The 16,489-nt window shown below is 40.0% G+C and overlaps 1 protein-coding gene across 2 annotated transcripts in view; it reads right to left on the bottom strand.

Annotated features, from left to right (window-relative positions):
* Positions 1-65: 65 nt before the first annotated feature.
* SH3GL3 (SH3 domain containing GRB2 like 3, endophilin A3) overlaps positions 66-16,489 on the bottom strand; it is a 49,574-nt gene continuing 33,150 nt past the window's right edge. For both annotated transcript variants that reach the window (XM_051628106.1, XM_051628107.1), the window contains exons 2-9: positions 15,367-15,435; positions 14,030-14,102; positions 12,393-12,536; positions 11,010-11,143; positions 9,440-9,598; positions 6,691-6,794; positions 5,370-5,497; positions 66-857 (exon numbers count right to left, since the gene is read on the bottom strand). In XM_051628106.1, coding sequence (XP_051484066.1) covers positions 652-857; positions 5,370-5,497; positions 6,691-6,794; positions 9,440-9,598; positions 11,010-11,143; positions 12,393-12,536; positions 14,030-14,102; positions 15,367-15,435 — 1,017 coding nt within the window. In that variant the 3' untranslated portion in view covers positions 66-651. The remainder of the gene's footprint in view (positions 858-5,369; positions 5,498-6,690; positions 6,795-9,439; positions 9,599-11,009; positions 11,144-12,392; positions 12,537-14,029; positions 14,103-15,366; positions 15,436-16,489) is intronic.

Here is a 16,489-nt window from a genome sequence, read left to right as displayed (position 1 = left end):
GCAAATGTGACTTCCAGCTCAAAAACAAATGCCAGAATTATAGGAATAGAAGCAGCAACCACTCCTCTTGTCCCACAAATATTTATTCAGTTTGGTCAGTAAACTATAGGAATTTTCAATGCTGAGAACTTGTACTTAGTACAACATCATAATATTGACAACAACTACTTTGCCTTTTGTCAACATACCATATGAACCACGGATTAACTTGCTCACAATAAATTACAGTGTGATAGATGAAAAGAGCTCAATGACATCAGTAAATCAGGAACTGGTTACAGTTAGCTTCACTGACAGTATTTAGAAATGGTTTTCAATAGTAAAATCATTGCAGCCAAAGATTAAAAAAAAAAATCCATGTACAATAAGAGCAAGGAAATGCATTTTTGGAGCAACAGTGAGCTACCAGTAAACACTTCATACAGTGATCTTCAAGGCACAAAGCAAAAAAACTGGGTATGGGTTTTTTTGCAGGTTGATGGACTCAGAGAAGGTAAAATTGTTTTGAATATAAAATAAATACATTTTCAAAAGATGCATACAAAAGTCAGTAAGTCAGTCTAATAGCAAGGCTTTCACAGAATGCCACACTGACAGAACATTTGTGAATCCACTTCAGTCATGAAATTGTGTTCACAGCTTGAATGACAATCACTGAGGCAAGGGAACCATCACTTCAACATAATTAATGGGGAAGAAGCCAGACTCTCCCTTTAACATCCCCTCATACCAATTCTCATCAATCTGATTGGTCAAAGTTATGACGTCCCCTTCCTTGAACCCAAGCTCGCCTTCATTTTCTGGCTCAAAGTCATAGAGAGCTTGGCAGCAAGGCTGATCCATCTGCATTGAAGAACCTGTCCAGTGACAGAAAAAAAACCCTGTTATTAGTAAAGCTCCACAGTACCCCACCAGCCACTCAGCATAAAACAATGGGTAAAAAAATGTGACTTACAGTGTTCGTCCTGCTATGAAGATCTTAATTCCATTACTTATTAAAAATATTAATGGTACTATATGCAAATATAGTAGTAAGTAGATACATTTGCAGAAAAACAAAAATTAAATTAAAAAATCATCATTAGCAAAAGTAGTTAACTTTATACAAGCAGTTACCTTTTTTTAAAAGATACTTTCACAAAGAGGTGTTAATTGGCTTGGGTTTTTTGTATTGATATATATGTAATATATTTATTAACAATAACTTGTTCTAGTAAAATGTAATCTAATGTTCCAACTGTAAAACTTAGCTCTGTGGCCAAGGACTAGCCAGAGGTTCAAATGAAGTTCAGCTATAATAGATTTTTTAAAATATATACAGCAAATCTAAGTAAAAGTCTGGTAATTTGAAATGTATTTATAAAGAAAGAATAGGAGAAAAAAATTCATGTGCTGTCATGTAAATAGTAGTAAAACACATTATGGTGTGACAAAGAACTCTAGAACACTCCAGTGTTTACATTAAACCTCTTAAATACTAAGTTGTTTGGGTTGTCTTACTTGCAACAGGTCTCCAATAGCCCTGACTCTCCCCCAGTCATCACACATGCTACTCCCTTTGAAGAACAGTGTTTGGGTAAATCTGGACACAACTGGTAATGCAATACAGGTATCAGAGCTAGGATGTTCAAATCCATGCAAAAATGCATTTCAATCTGCTAATCATGGGAATGTGTAGGGAACTGCTGAAAAGTAACTGTTCAGGCATTTTGTAGTTAACAAATTAGGAGAAGTCTCTTAAGGAATAGCTGACAACTATTCTGGTGATTAATTAGTGACAATAGATGTAATAATCTTTTTAATTGACAATAATACAATTTGGGGTAATATTTGGTGTTCAAACTGAAGTAGGAATTACTTTTACATTTTGTGGGTACGTTTTATCCTTTATAACAATAAAAGAGAGCCTTTTTTAATGTATAATAATAATGGAGGAGAGCTGTTAACACAGAGATACCCCGGAGCAAACCTCCCCAGAACATTGTTGTACCAAAGCTGGACTAGTCCTCTGCCTGTGGAAGGCACAGGACAGTGACAAAATTTTACAAGAACAAACTAAATTATGGCTGGTCTAATACAATGCCACAGGTGAAAGCCTGGTTCTGGACATATTTTTGCTGAAAATGTCAAAAATAAATAAATAAAAAGATGGTTCTTCCCAACAAAAATGGACTGATTGTGTTCAAAATTTGCTGAGTTATTTTCAGTCTTTGCCCAGGCAGAACTGGTACCAGCTCCCTGGAACTGTCAGCAGCAGACAGCAGCACTCTGAGTAATTGTCCAAGTTCCTTGCTTTCACCAGCTGCTCCAATGGGGCTAATTTATTATTGCAAGCCAGTTCATTTCTGACAGTAAGGTACCTGACATAAGATGGATCACATTTGGTTCATTTTAAGCTCCAAAGAACTGAAAAGAAATCTCTGGCAGCCTGGAAAGATTTTTAAATAATTGTCAGGGCCAGTACAACCGGTTTCACTCCAGGCTGTAGGATCAGTCAAAGTCTTCATTAGAGCCAGGCAGCTGCTGCTACTGTATGTAATCCAAGAAGACAAAGCTTTCCTGAGAGAGGTAATGGGGGCAGCCCTGCCTGACAGCCTGCAACATGCACTGTTTAACATCACAGAGTCGGCAACAGGAGTCCAGCTTTTTCCTGCCTATTAAATACTTGCACATCTTTTCCTGTTGCAGAGATTTAAGCTGAAGAAATTGCACTCTCTTTTTCTGCAAAAAGAGCTTGTTGCTTTGCAACACCCTGCATCCCTCCTTCATTTCTCCAGTTGTGGAGCTGAACTGCCACAGTTCACTGTCACCTTCAAAGATGACTTGTCATTAGAACCAGACCACTCAAACCTGGACAGCACAAAAGGAAGAAACCACCACAAACACAGGTTAAGTGAGAATTGGTCTGTGATTTCTAGAGTGTTTCAGGGTGAAACCAGGAAGCCATTCAGTGCTGGTTTGTGTTGTTGGTTGGTTGGTTTTATTCCCCAAAGGGAGTTACTGCTTGTACCTGCATCTACTCTGGCTTCTATACCGTGTTGTATGTACGTGGCAGCTAAATTCTACTTTACTAATCACAAAGTAGAAGCTTGCTAAAACAATTAATCCAAGTCTCCCTCACAGCTGAAATGAGTAAACATTTAGATGCTTTTGTGAATTCCAGCATGTGGCAACCAAATCTGGCTGCCACATGCTGGAACTTCGTATCATAGTCAGACCTGACAAAAAGAATGGAAGGCATGATATAACACAGCATTTAAAGAGAGGTCTAAAATGAGTCAGATGATGGTCAGAGCTTCTGCTGATTAAAAGGATAACAATGAATTAGAACAAAACCACAGATTTGTTATCTGTGCTTAATCAAAGCAGTTAAATAATTCACAACATTTAAATTATGTTCCTGTGAATCTAGCCTTGAAAATGTGTGCAAGTCATTAGAAGTAAATAATCCCCATGTGTTAGGGATCATACAAAGGAAAATACTATTTCTGCTCCAAGAAGCTGATACTTAACTTGAAAAAGTATGGTGAGACACAGGAAAAGCCATTTAAACAGTCAGAACTGGATTGTGGCTGTTGTGCTGGATGCATCACAGCTCCTGTGAACTGTCCTGTTGATTGCCATGAGTTCATTGAATACCAAGATGATACCTACCTTGGGTGACAGTAGCAGAGAAATTAAAGGTCTACATTTTTTAGGGTCAATGAGTAAACACGAGAAATTAGGCTTGAAAGAGGTTGTTTGTGTAGGAGGATGTGGTCACTTTTCTAAACAAAGAGGGTGATCATGTTGCTATCCTCCATCACATGAAGCCCTGAAACATTTACCAGTTTTGCTTAGAGCTGCCTGGTTCACATTTCTAAATCACAGACCAAAAATATTATCTGTTTCATTATTCTGATTTTAAACAGGAAGAGAAAGGTTTCCCTATGTACAAGGACACCTTGGATCAATTGCTTCATGGCAATGATAAACAACTTTAATGTGTGTGCTGTTTTATCTCTGGTGTGACACACCAGTTTATACACAAATGCTGAATCTCCTTTCTCCACTGCACGTGCAAAGCACAAAAAATTAAGCCTACATAACTTGACAAGTCATTGATAGAGGCCTAGAAAATTTTATGCTGAACTTCTAATAAAAGGTGCTCTGGTTTTCCTACTTTCATCGAGATGTGCTGTGAAAATAGCCAGAAAGTTATTGATTGCTGCAAACATCTGCAGTGCTTTGAATGAAATGTGTCCTTACATCCCATGTCTTAGGGACCAGTGGTCTGAATGGAGAGGAGTGCACAAAGAGGGGGTTGTCTCCAGGCAGCACAGGGAGCTTCACCAACACACCCTCAAGCAGCCTGAAGCACAAAAGGAAGAAATCAAGGGATAAGATCTTGCTGGGTGGATTTATACTGCACAACTGCTGGAAAGCCCCTTCAGTATGGATTGTGTAATAGCTTCATCTTGTAGTAGAGTGCAAGAAAATTAGAGAGACAGCAGAAAGAGCATAAAATTGCAGCTTTAGTACTCTCATTTCTCTCCTAACAACCTCTAGAAAGGAACAAGATTAAAGGGAAGAAGAAATTGGAGCATGAGGAAATAAAAAGATTAGGAAAAAGATCCTAGCTACCATGCCAAGTAGAGAAGGGAATCTTTGACTCCCTTTTTTTTTTTCCTTATGAATAAGATGAGGAAAAGCTATTTAAATGAGTAGGGTAACCCTACTAATTTTAATTCCCAGACTTTCAAGGGCTTTCAACAGTTGATTTGGTTTGGGTATTGTTTTGTTGGGTTTTTTTGTGGAATCAGAGCCTAGTAAAAGGAAGAGATCCTTCTCCCACACCAATAGGTACCTCAGCACTTCAGTTCATAAATGCACACACTTGGATCCATACTTCAGGGGACAGTAACATAAAACAGGTTAATGAAATTAGTAAGGGTGGGAGAAATCTCTCTGAATTTTACATGGCTAGTAGGTAAGATCCTGTACTGATTACTTTTGTTCTCAGACTGTGGAGAGAAATTAGCATCTGGAGATACTCCAGACAGTGAATGATCTAACACACCCACCTTAGGCATCTGTCTTTGCAAGAATTAACTGTTTTATGCAAGTGCCTCTCTCTCCTCCCACCCTCAGTGGCAATACAGAGAACCTAAAGGACCAAGCAGAATGTCACATCTAAATTTCAGATGGGTGAGACACTTACGAGGGATCCTGCTTCACAATTCCAGTTCCAAATCTGGGAAACAAATTGGAGTGAGATGCATGGCTACTGATGCCTCGTGCACCCATGGTTCTCATGGCCCAAGCAACACCTCAAGCAGCAACCTGGCAAAGCATCTATTGACATGTTAATTCTGTGGCCACAGACTTACCCGATGATTTTATGGAAGAACTGTAGGCAATCCCATTGTGCTGCTGATTATCACCAACTTCCAGAGTTGTTGTTATTACAGGCTTTGGCTTAAATTCACGTTTAGGCCGACTAGATGCTACATTTATTCTAGAACACAGAAGAGTGTCAACAGATTCACTTGAAGGGACAAATACTTACAGATCTTCCACTCAGATTTAGGTTTTTTGGTGTTTACGAGGTGGGGAAAAAAACCTTCAGCTGGTTTTGTTTTCAGGTCTTTTTTTGAGGGGGGAGGGTGGGTTTATTCACTGAAAGCTGCTCAATTCTCATGCAGTATTTCTAGCAGGTCCCTACATTATTTAACACTTGGGTCCTGCTGACAGAGCCTGAGGCTGACAAGTGCTGAGCACCCACAGCAGCCACTGAGTGCAGCAGAAGCTCCAGGAATGAACCCTCTGGAAAGCTTAGCTGCAAATGACACAGGCAGAAACGCAGCCAGGACAGAAGTGCCCCAGGACTGCATCTCCCACCACACTGTCTATTTATTAGGGAAAATGGGAACCAACCATTTGGTCAGCACAACTGTCCCCATACCTTTTCCTGTATGTGCATGTGACCCAGCTGAGACCTCCCTGTCTCACTGACCTCTCCAGCTGGGATGGTGCAGGGTGTCTAACAGACAGGGCTACTCCTGTGCCAATTGTCACAGCCACCACATCCACCCTGGTCTCAGAATAGCCCAAAACAGTTACCCCTGACTGCAACATGAGCCTGTGCTATGGTGACACTCCAGTCTTTCGGGTCTCCCACTCTCTGCTGGTTCTGAGTAACTTATAACAAACTAATGACAGCAGCATTTTTTTCTTCTGAGCATGACAAAAAATATCAGGCTTTTTCATAAGTGCATTACACCACAGCTCTGTTCTAGCCAGTTGGCTATTTCCTTACTCTGCTGCTGAATTTTATTATACCCCTTAATCTCACTGAAAATAGTCCAACTTCTTCACAGAGCCTCCAAAACACAACTCCAAGTATCCAAGTTTAAATAAACTTCCAAATCAATGGAGGCTGTCCTGATTAACCTCCACAGGTGTGAGTGAGAGATTGTGCACACGCACACAGCTTATTGGGCAGATCCTGCATTACATTAAAGGCTCAGAAGGCAGCACCCAGTTGCCAGGTGGCACCAGTTTAAAGCAATCAAGTCCAGTAAGGCACAGAGCACAGCAAACGTGCATCTGGGAGATGGTGCTACAAGACCTGTTGCTTCTGTGACTTTTCACATTCATGAACCTCAGCCGAAAAAAAGGTTCAAACATTTCTGATAGGTTGAGTCCTACCGGTTTTGCAGCTTGCTCTGCAGATCCTCCAAAATTTCTGTGGATTGTTTATGATAATCTAGCGCTGCTTCTACAAACACAGCCAACTGGCTAACTTGTTCGACCTGAAACATAGAGAGAAAAAGTTTTAAGGAGCCTGCAGTGCATTCAGCTGAAGGATAAATGAACAGATCATTCCAAACACACTTGGTATCTCAGAAGACCACGATACCTTGTGGGGGCTATTGAAAAAGACCATATGTGGTAGTATCAAAAAAATTGCCAGTTGGAAACTGAACAATACTGAGGTGTAACTTCTAGTTCACTAACTCAGGGCTGGGTCCTTGAGTCATTTCCTTTCACAGTGTGCAAACCCCCTTCTACTTTCAACTTCCAAGCCAGCTGTCTGTCAACACCCAAGCCTGAAACAGTTAAAAGGACATGACCCCTTAGCAGGTGAAAGTGGGGCTTTTCAGATCAGCTATGTTGGAAGAAACTACCAGGTGACAGCTCTTATGACTCAGACCCATTAGTGTTTCTTAGCAATGTTTACAAACTGCAGTTCTGACATGACATAGACTTAGCTCACTAGATGGCAGCATTTATAAACCAATAAATGAGACATGATTTATCTACTTGGATTTTAAAAGTATCAGCCAATCACTCAATAATATGGATGCTGAGGAAAGAAAGAATGTGAAGGAGACAAAAATAAAAATATTTTTATTCATGATATAACAAATAACCTCATTGCCCTAGCACAAAATGAAAAGCTCAAGCTGTACTGAGCGTGGAGCAGTAAGAGATAGTTATTTGTCCTCTTCCTTTATGACAGCATTAGGAGGACAGACCCCAGGAAGTCTGACATGCTTCCATTCAATCATGATGTCTTCAGACATTGGATCACAAGAAGATATCTGAGTAAACTTTCTGCAAATGTTCTATGGACCCATGACAATTTTGTGCTGTATTTTGTCTGCTTTTACTCATTTAAAAAGATTATTAGAAATTCTGCTGGGATTCCAGGAGAGCCAAACATTGTCACATAGCTTACGGAAATGAAATGCACAGAACCAAACCAACAGCTGGTACGATTCCATCACAGTCAAAACAGAGTAATGTAAACCAGCTGGGGACAACGCACAAAGCATCTGGGGTTTGGATAGGGTGGTCAGAGAAAACTGATGTACAAGGACTGTCCAAACAAGATGACTAAGAGCCAGGAGGGATATAGAACGGAGGTTTAGGGGAAGAGAGAGAGATACTGGGAAAGAGCCAGAGGAGCCTGAGGAACTAAAAGCCACTTAGCAAGAGGAGGCTGGGACTGGCTGAGTGGAAAAGGCAGGAAGATGGATCTGATAAGAAGTGCATGCAACCGTTTCTATGTGGGAGGTCTGGAACTAGCTGTGCAAAAACCTGAGATGTGGATCAGGACCGAGTCTGGGAAAGGCATCTGGCAAGGTGGTTGGGAACCAGAGATTGCAGGTTAAGGAGATCAAGAAAGGAAGATGTGGGGAATTGCAGAGGATGGGAAGGCAGCGATTGCAGTTAAGATCTCTGCAAACCCAGCAGGACAGTCTGGGGTTAGACAGCAAGGCTGTAATGAAAAGTTTGAGAAGGACTTACAGACTGGGTCAGCATGGAAAATGGGAGGGAAGGAGCACAGGGTTTTTTTTAAACAGGAACAATAGAAAGTGGATACGGGAAAAACCTCAAAGGGACATCCAAGTTCACCCCCTCCCAATGGCAGAATTAGTTTAACAAGAAAGTGTAACTCATTATTTCTCTCTCGTGGCTCAGCTAAACCGTTTTAATCCATGTACTGTTTTATCCTTAGTTTGCTCCTTTGACTAGAGATAAACACTATCTGAAACATTCCTCAGCTGCTTCTGGAAGGCAGAATTATAAAATACATACACTGTAACCAAGCAACTGGTAGAGCTTACAGTGGAACAGTGTACTGCAGTTGTTGATATAGGATGTTACATTTTTTGCTACCCTCATACAATGTGCACTAGTGAAACAGCAAGAGACTCACTGACCTCCACGCTGCTGTAACACGAGTCCCACTCACAAACAGGTTAGGAGCTACAGGCTAGTTTATAACTGGTCATTACATGGGTGTGCACAGGGGAAGAAGTTGTTTGCAGTTAAGTGTTCCCACTTAACAGCTCCTCCTTGTTGCAGCTTGCTCACAGAAAACAGCACACTTACTGCTTTCTAAATGTTTTTAGATGTGCCAAAGTCCAGGTACCTGTGTCCAAGCCACAAACAAACTCTGATTAATTTTCAGAGCCAAATAATTATGATTTTCAGAGACAGAACCACATAGAGACTTCAAATCAGCAGCAAAGTTTAGACTAGAAATGAGCTACAATTCAGAAAGTGGAGTGTACAGACCCTTGCTCATTGTTTCAGCAGCAGGTCTGTAACTAGTCATCTCCCAGCCTTCTACCTCTGACTTATCAAACTGCACACTACTCTCAGATATTTAATTGCTCGTAGATCATAAAAATATTTAATACCCCTGTGACTATCCTGCCTGAGCCACTGCATCTGCAGGAGAAATTCCTGAATTCTTGACTTCTCCTCTTTACTGGTGTGTATTATATTCCTCTCTGACAGGAGAAGAAGAGGAAAGAGGAACACCTTCTGCTCGCAGACCTTACCTCCTGTGAAGAATGGGACAGGCATTACCCAGTCCCACACACACTGCCCTCCTGCATGTGCTGCAGCAAAAAAAATAAAATAAAATGCAGGACATACTTACATCATTTTCTAAGAAATTGAACATGCTTCTTTCAGCCAGTTCCTTTGACTCTTCAAATTTTTCTACTGCTTGTTTAACTTCTTCATCTGGTATCTTTCCAAGACGCTTCTTTTTATAATCATAATCCAAACGGCGTCCTTCTAGTTTCTTCAGATGATGCTAAATAAGACAAAACATTTATGAGAAGGTCCAAACAGGACATGCCCAAACAAATACATTGTGATTGAAGGAAATTTCAGTTATGGATGCAGCAGAATCAAAGGAAAACAAGGATCAGATTATCCTGTCCATTCTATCCAGTCCATTCCTTTGATTTAAGACAGCATCAAGTAAGTCTAGGACCATATACATGAATGAAATTTTAAGCTGTATAGACTTTAAATAAAGAGCCATTTGTTAACACTTGGGGAACTGGCTATCCTGAATTGCTAACCTTAGACATCCACCTCTTGTACTTCATTAAATGTGCAACACCTCAAATTGTCTAAATGAGAAGCAGGATGCAATCTAAGAATGTGTGTCCCCATATGCTACATTTAATTCAATTTTACCTCTTGAATTATTTGCAATATGAAAGCTAAAGGGCTTTTCCCCCCTTCTCATTCTATAAGCAGGGCTCCAACAAATCTTGTTTTCTTACTTTCCTTGCTAGGTGTCAACTTGACACTTCTATCTGATAGAACTACACAAGCTTTTCTGCTGCCAAAAACCATGGGACTGACAGACTTACAGAAAATGGACTCAAAGTGACAGAACAAAATGCTCATTAGAGCTTATATCAAATAACTTCTTTTCATCAGTCCAGAAGAACTACAGCTGAAAACAGTTATGTATCATAGGAGACAGCAAATACAGACATCAAGATGTTATTACCATATTTTTGCTATGCTTTCCACATCCATTTACATGTAAACAAATAAAATAACTTGCATTTCTGCATTTCATCAGGGTTTTAACTTGCCTATTATCCAAGTCTATTGGAATCAACAGACTCAGACAGACTGCCTGGCTTTCTTTGAATTGTCACATTGTAAACAAAAGCACTGAAAAGTTAACTCTTAAGGTTAATAATGTGTTCCTCAGCTTCCTACATTTTTCCTGTTGTGGCATATGGCACTTCAACATCTTATGGCACCTTTCAGATCATTCTGTGATTGCCCTGAATAGCCTTTTCTCAACAGTTACATTCATCCTCCATTATAAACAGCTTTAGGCTGCCAGAGACAGCATGGCAGGAAAATCAACCACAGTAAATTACAGCCCACTCAAATGCTCATAAAAATTAATAAAAATGTGTTTAAAATAAAATAGCAGAAAAATACAGAATATAATTTTCTTCACTATCCTTCTCTTACCAAATGTACAAGCAACATAGCAAATTGAGTAAGTTAGACAAGTGAGAAATAGCCAGGCATTGATTTTAAGCAGATTTGATCAGTGTTTTGCTAGAGGAACAAACTTGAGCTCAGTGAAATTTATTTACCTCCATGCTTTCAATGAAAAAATCTCAAGGAAATAGTTTGATTGACTCTAATTATTGATAAGTGAAGCTTTACCCTGGAAAACTTACCCCAATCTCTTTTAAATCTTTATCCTGCAATAACTGTAGAGGATCAATAAAATTTTGTTTGACATTAATATCAAGCGAGTCCTTCACCTCTGCCATTTGCTTCATACTCTCACCAGCATCCAGTAGTGCAAGGCCTATGGTAAAGAATAGGCTACTTACATCACAATATATGTAAAATCAGAAAATTTGTCTTATGAAACAGCTATTTCAAATAGGTATATTTGTATCTGGTGCAGGCCCTTGAAGAGTGAAAAAATACCACAGGCTATGCACTTCTTGTCCCCTACAGAACACTAGAACTGGAAAATTTCTGTTCTGAAGTGTACTTTTCTTTCCTGAAGGGCACTGGGGAAAAAAAATAACATCTTCCCTAATGGTATTTATATAGGTTACAACCCTCTCCGCTTTGAGAAACGCAAAACAAGCTGATTAATTTGTACAACTTTAGTAATATTAAATATGCAAAAAGTGAGTAACTTTTTGAACACACAATCCTGTTTTAAAAAGTGTCCTCACATGCAGTGTGCTTTTCTTCCAAACCTCCTTTTGGCTAAAATTGTTGCTGCTGCTTTAAATCTACCTGTTTAACGTAGCTGTACACCTTGATTAAGCATGTGAGCATCAGGAGGCAGAATACTGACATGTTCTTTCCCCTTTCCAGTATCCCCACTGGTTTTGCAAAAAGATAAATCCAGCTCACAGATGAGTTGTGCCACTACACTCTTTGTGAGGAGAATAAATGAGTCTGTGTCTATCAGCAGCATCTTTCCCTGGGCAGCACCTACCTGGGCTCAAGTGCGAGGTTCCTACACCTAGCATAGCTGTTATTATTTCAAGACAAGCCACTGTGTGTAAAATTGCAGATATTAACAACAGCACGTGCCCAAGCCAGCCAATTCTGTACTGGCTTCTGCATGTAGTCCCATCCCATACTACTCCCACTAGCCCTTGTTCCCTCTCCTTTCCCAAACCTGGATTCTCCTTTTCTCATGTATTTCTCCCTGGTTCTCTCCTGATCCCAGCCATATCCAAAAGGACTTCTCAAATATAGGGTAACCTTTTTTTATTTAAAGATTAAAAGAAATACAGTGCATCTGAGAGTCACCCTAAATCAGTTAGGTTTGACAACTTAGATATGAAAATGGTTGTGGTAATAATATGAATCATTGGAAAGCATCAGCATTAGAGCTACCAAATCCACTTGCAATAGGGGTGGACAAATATGCAGAAGTATTTTTTGTTAATGGTATTAGTCACCTCCTGATCACTGTACTTAACTTGCCCTCTTACCTGCAGTAGCTATTTACATGGGTTATGTCACCGAGTAATATTCTGCAAGGAACTTTATGCTGAAATATTCCCAGAGGAGATACACAAACTCACCAAACATAGAATCATCGCCAAGCTCTCTGCCATACCGTATCATGCAGTCTCCCAGGAGTCCCTCTGTCTGGGGATAGCCTGTGGTTTTAACTTGTCCTCTGATCTTTGACATAGTGTTCAGCATTCCCAGCTTGGCTCTGTATGCTAAGAAGAACATAAAAAAAGATCAAAAGTTATTATCACTTTTTAAACTAATATATTTAAAGCAATGAATCATTTCACAAGCAACATCACGAAGCAAGTCACTAAGCTGGTCTGTAGATTCCTAAGTTTTCTGTTGCCAGCACTTCACAGTCAAAAGTTGAAATAAGATTCCATTCAACAATATGAGTCACATGAAACTGCTCTTTATTCCCAACTGAACGTGCATAACTTCTCCAGGCAGATATACAGCAGGAGTGGTTGTCACCTTCCTGTGGATATGCACCAATACTCACATTCCCTTAAATACTCCTGCTTGTGAACTCCTTGCTCAGAAGTCCTGCAGAAGGCAAATGCAGAACAGATACAAGCACAGCCCAAGCCAATGTCATGCTCTCTCTCTCTCCCCTCTCTTGCTTGCGAGAACTTTGCAGAACTTCTCCCCTCTTCCGTTTTTCTTTTTTCCTTTTTTTTTTTTTCCTTTTTTTCCCCCTGTTCCAATAATCAAGACAGTAGGAATTTATTCTGCAAAATGGCCTGGTAAATACACATTAATTTATTGCTATCTTGCATGTATCATGACAAAAGCATGAGTTGATTCTTTGAGAGTTTTTCCATTTTGCTCCTTATTATTACCACTCAAAAGCTTCTTCAACACAGCAGCAGCCATGGGCAGGGCATTCCTGAGAAATGTGGACAATAGTGACCAGCTTCATCATGTACACACCAGCTGGACCTCCTCAGGGATGTGCATCTCACAAGGCACCCACAAGAGATGCTATCTCTGCAGGCAGTGGGGTAGCTGACTACACAGGGTTTCGGTCAAACAGTTCTCAACAAGTGAAGGTTCTTCCTACAGCTGGTTTGGACAGTAAGTCAAGGTCATAACAGATAAACTTTGTGAGCAACTGCATATGTAAACGTCTCCTTTCTTGTTTCTTAAAAAGTATTTGAAAAACCTCTATTCACTGATGATCCAAAATCCACGAAGACTGAGCAGTGTCCAAAAAATGCAAAACCTCATTCAAACACCAGGTCAGGCAGTAAGAGCCCTCCTTCCATGGCTACCTAACCACCAGCACCACTGATGGCACCAGCCCATTAGTTACACTCAATGGCTTTTTAGATCTCTGCTGGAAAAAACATAATAGGTTGGCATTCTCTTCAGGTGAGGGATCTGAATCCCACTGTGGGAAATCCAGCACAAACACCAACACAGGTGCTGCACCCCAACCCTAAGCTGTCCAGGATATGTCACACATGCACAGCCCACACATCCCCAGAAAACCAGATGCATGGTGAGCTGCAAGTTGAACACATCCCAGACCAGACTGAATATAAACCTGATAGTTCTGCACTGAACACACAGGGAAAGTTCTCAAGGACACCCAGAAGCCTGACGATTGTGACCTAATTAGCTTTTAATTACTTAGGATGAATTTCCAAGTAAGAAGACAGTGTTCAGCAAAATCCAACACCTATTGTTCCTTTCCTACCTGGATTTGGCTGAAGATACTCTGTGGATTTGGACAGAAGCTCCGCTACAGCTTTATTGGTAACATCAATTTTCTGAAAAAGAAAGGTAATACAGTTGGCAAAAAAACCCAACTAAGATTACTAGAAAGTTTATCATTTTATTAGACATAATACACTATTCTAGCTGATTATTAACTTTTATTTAGAGCAAATTCTGTAGGTTGAAATAAAAATCCATGTCATAGCTATGACATATATAAAAACAAGTCAGGTAAGACTGGGAAGGAGAGAAGGTTTATGGGTTTATATGAAAATGTGGGCTTTCCAGCCCATCAGTCTTGACTACTGCTTACACATTCTAGAGTACAATTTTCCTGCCAGCCCAACAATTGTTACCAAGACTGCTTTTGTCCACAGGTGAAAAAGACAGAACATACCCCTCACAATCTTGGTGTCATGGCCATTTAAAGCAGCAGTTTGCACTGTCTTCCTATTTAATAGTTTCTAAAAAGCTATAAAAATTAAATTTCTGGTTTATTTCCCTTTCCTCCCTTAGGGCCTGCAAATTATTTTTTCCCTTTTAATGCAGAGAAAGGAAATAATTATTCTGTCATCAAAGAAACTGAAATCTAAGAGCCTGCTTAGAATCAGAAATTCCAAAGTGCATGTTGAAAAAAAACAAACCAAGAAACAAGTCATGCAACTCTTTTTCCTCAATCTGCCAACAATAAAAGCTGTGACCTAGGTCTACTATTAAAATTTTAAAATACACAGAAAGACAAGAGCAATAAAAAAGTACATCAAATCTGAAAATGAAAAAACTGGCAGTAACATTGTTTATTTTGCAATAAAACTCTTCAGTAGATAGCAAACATCTCAGTTTCCACAACAGTTCATAAAAATTTCCGAACATGGATTCAAACTATGAAATACAATTTTGTATCAAGAGAAATTTTAACCCTAGTAGCTAGGTTTTTATAATGAATAATATCAGATGGGAATGCTTTGTGATATTTACAAAGACTGAAAAACACTGAAGACTTTTGTCTCCCACCTCCCCAACAGGCAGAGGAGAAAGGCCCCTCCTGATGCTCTGCACCATTCTTGGAGGAGTTTCCCTTCACTGTCAAGAGGTGTCAGTGGAACCTTTTCCCTCTGTTCAGATGTTGTGGATGTCACTCTCCCTTGGCTGAGCTGACAAGGCTCAAGGACACTTATTCTTACACATTTCTGTTGGGAAGCACATGGTGGGGTGTGTCCCCCCAGATAAAACTACAATATGATTCTATCACTTGAACTACGAAACATTTTTTATTCTGCAATAGCTTAATATTGAAAAACATGATACTTTCCTTACCCTTTCCATCTCTTGAAATTCTTCATCCAACTTTGTTCCTTCTGCTCCACTTATTTTTTCACTGAACAACTGTCAAAATATAAAATTAAACAAAAAATGGCATTATTAGTTGACTACAGAGTAAGTATCTCTAAAGCCACAGGTATTCATTTCAGGTTAGGAAATATGCAGCAACCTTTTGAAGCAACTGTGAAAGAGACAATTAACCTGAGTCTCAGAAGTGAAGCACTTTTTTCCAGAGACAAAGATACCTGATAGGAATTTACAACGAGCAAACAAAAAATTATTTCTCATGCTTCAACAATTTGCACCCTAAAGACAGAAGCTACGCTGCAGACTTCAGGCATGGGGACCAGAGTCTGACTGCAGATCAATCCAGAGTAACCCTTTTAAGTACGTCTCTCCAGATCTGTACTTGTGAGTACCTTCCTGTGGTGTTTGCCATTAGGTTCAGGGATACGACTCCCATTCCTGCTGCTGGGAATTGTGTGCACTTCTGTGGAAGGAACAGAGGAATGAAAACGGCTGCACTGTGACCCACCTGTGTAACTGAGCATCTTATGATGCTGAAAACAAAAATGCCACACGTTCTTCAAAGATTCAAAGCACCAGTTCAAATCAAGGATTGCAGTAAACCTTCTTAAGATGGCAGAAACATCAGCCAACTTTTGTGTAAAAACTCCGGGCTGTCAGACTCGAGTTTGGTCCTCACTAAAGTCATAACTAGGAATAAGCACTTGAGCAGAACTCAGTTATCTGCTTCTTGCAGTACCTGCACTGCAACAGCACAAAAAGAGATCCCTGCCCAGTGGGAAACAGCCTTTGTTTGAAAGCATCACTCCACAAAGACAGAAATGGTTTCATGTATATTTGACAAATATTAAACAAATTCCTGGGATAATTCCTGCAAAAAATACTATGCATTTCTCTGTTCTCTGTAACAGCATAATATAAAATCCAGGCCCAGCTCACTAACTGCAGGTGCTCCCCAAACTTGCCCCCATTAAGGCATTTTGTTTGTCCTTAGCACCTTATATAAGGGATTCATCTCACCGAATTAAAAGGGCCTTGGAGACTTGCTTGAGCTGCAAATGGGTCAGGGCCCTTGCTAGTGCAGTGATTC

The sequence above is a fragment of the Apus apus genome, chromosome 10, assembly GCF_020740795.1.
Source record: "Apus apus isolate bApuApu2 chromosome 10, bApuApu2.pri.cur, whole genome shotgun sequence".
Classification (NCBI taxonomy): domain Eukaryota; kingdom Metazoa; phylum Chordata; class Aves; order Apodiformes; family Apodidae; genus Apus; species Apus apus.
Note: the sequence above shows the minus strand (reverse complement) of the source record. Positions and strands in the feature narration are given on the sequence as shown.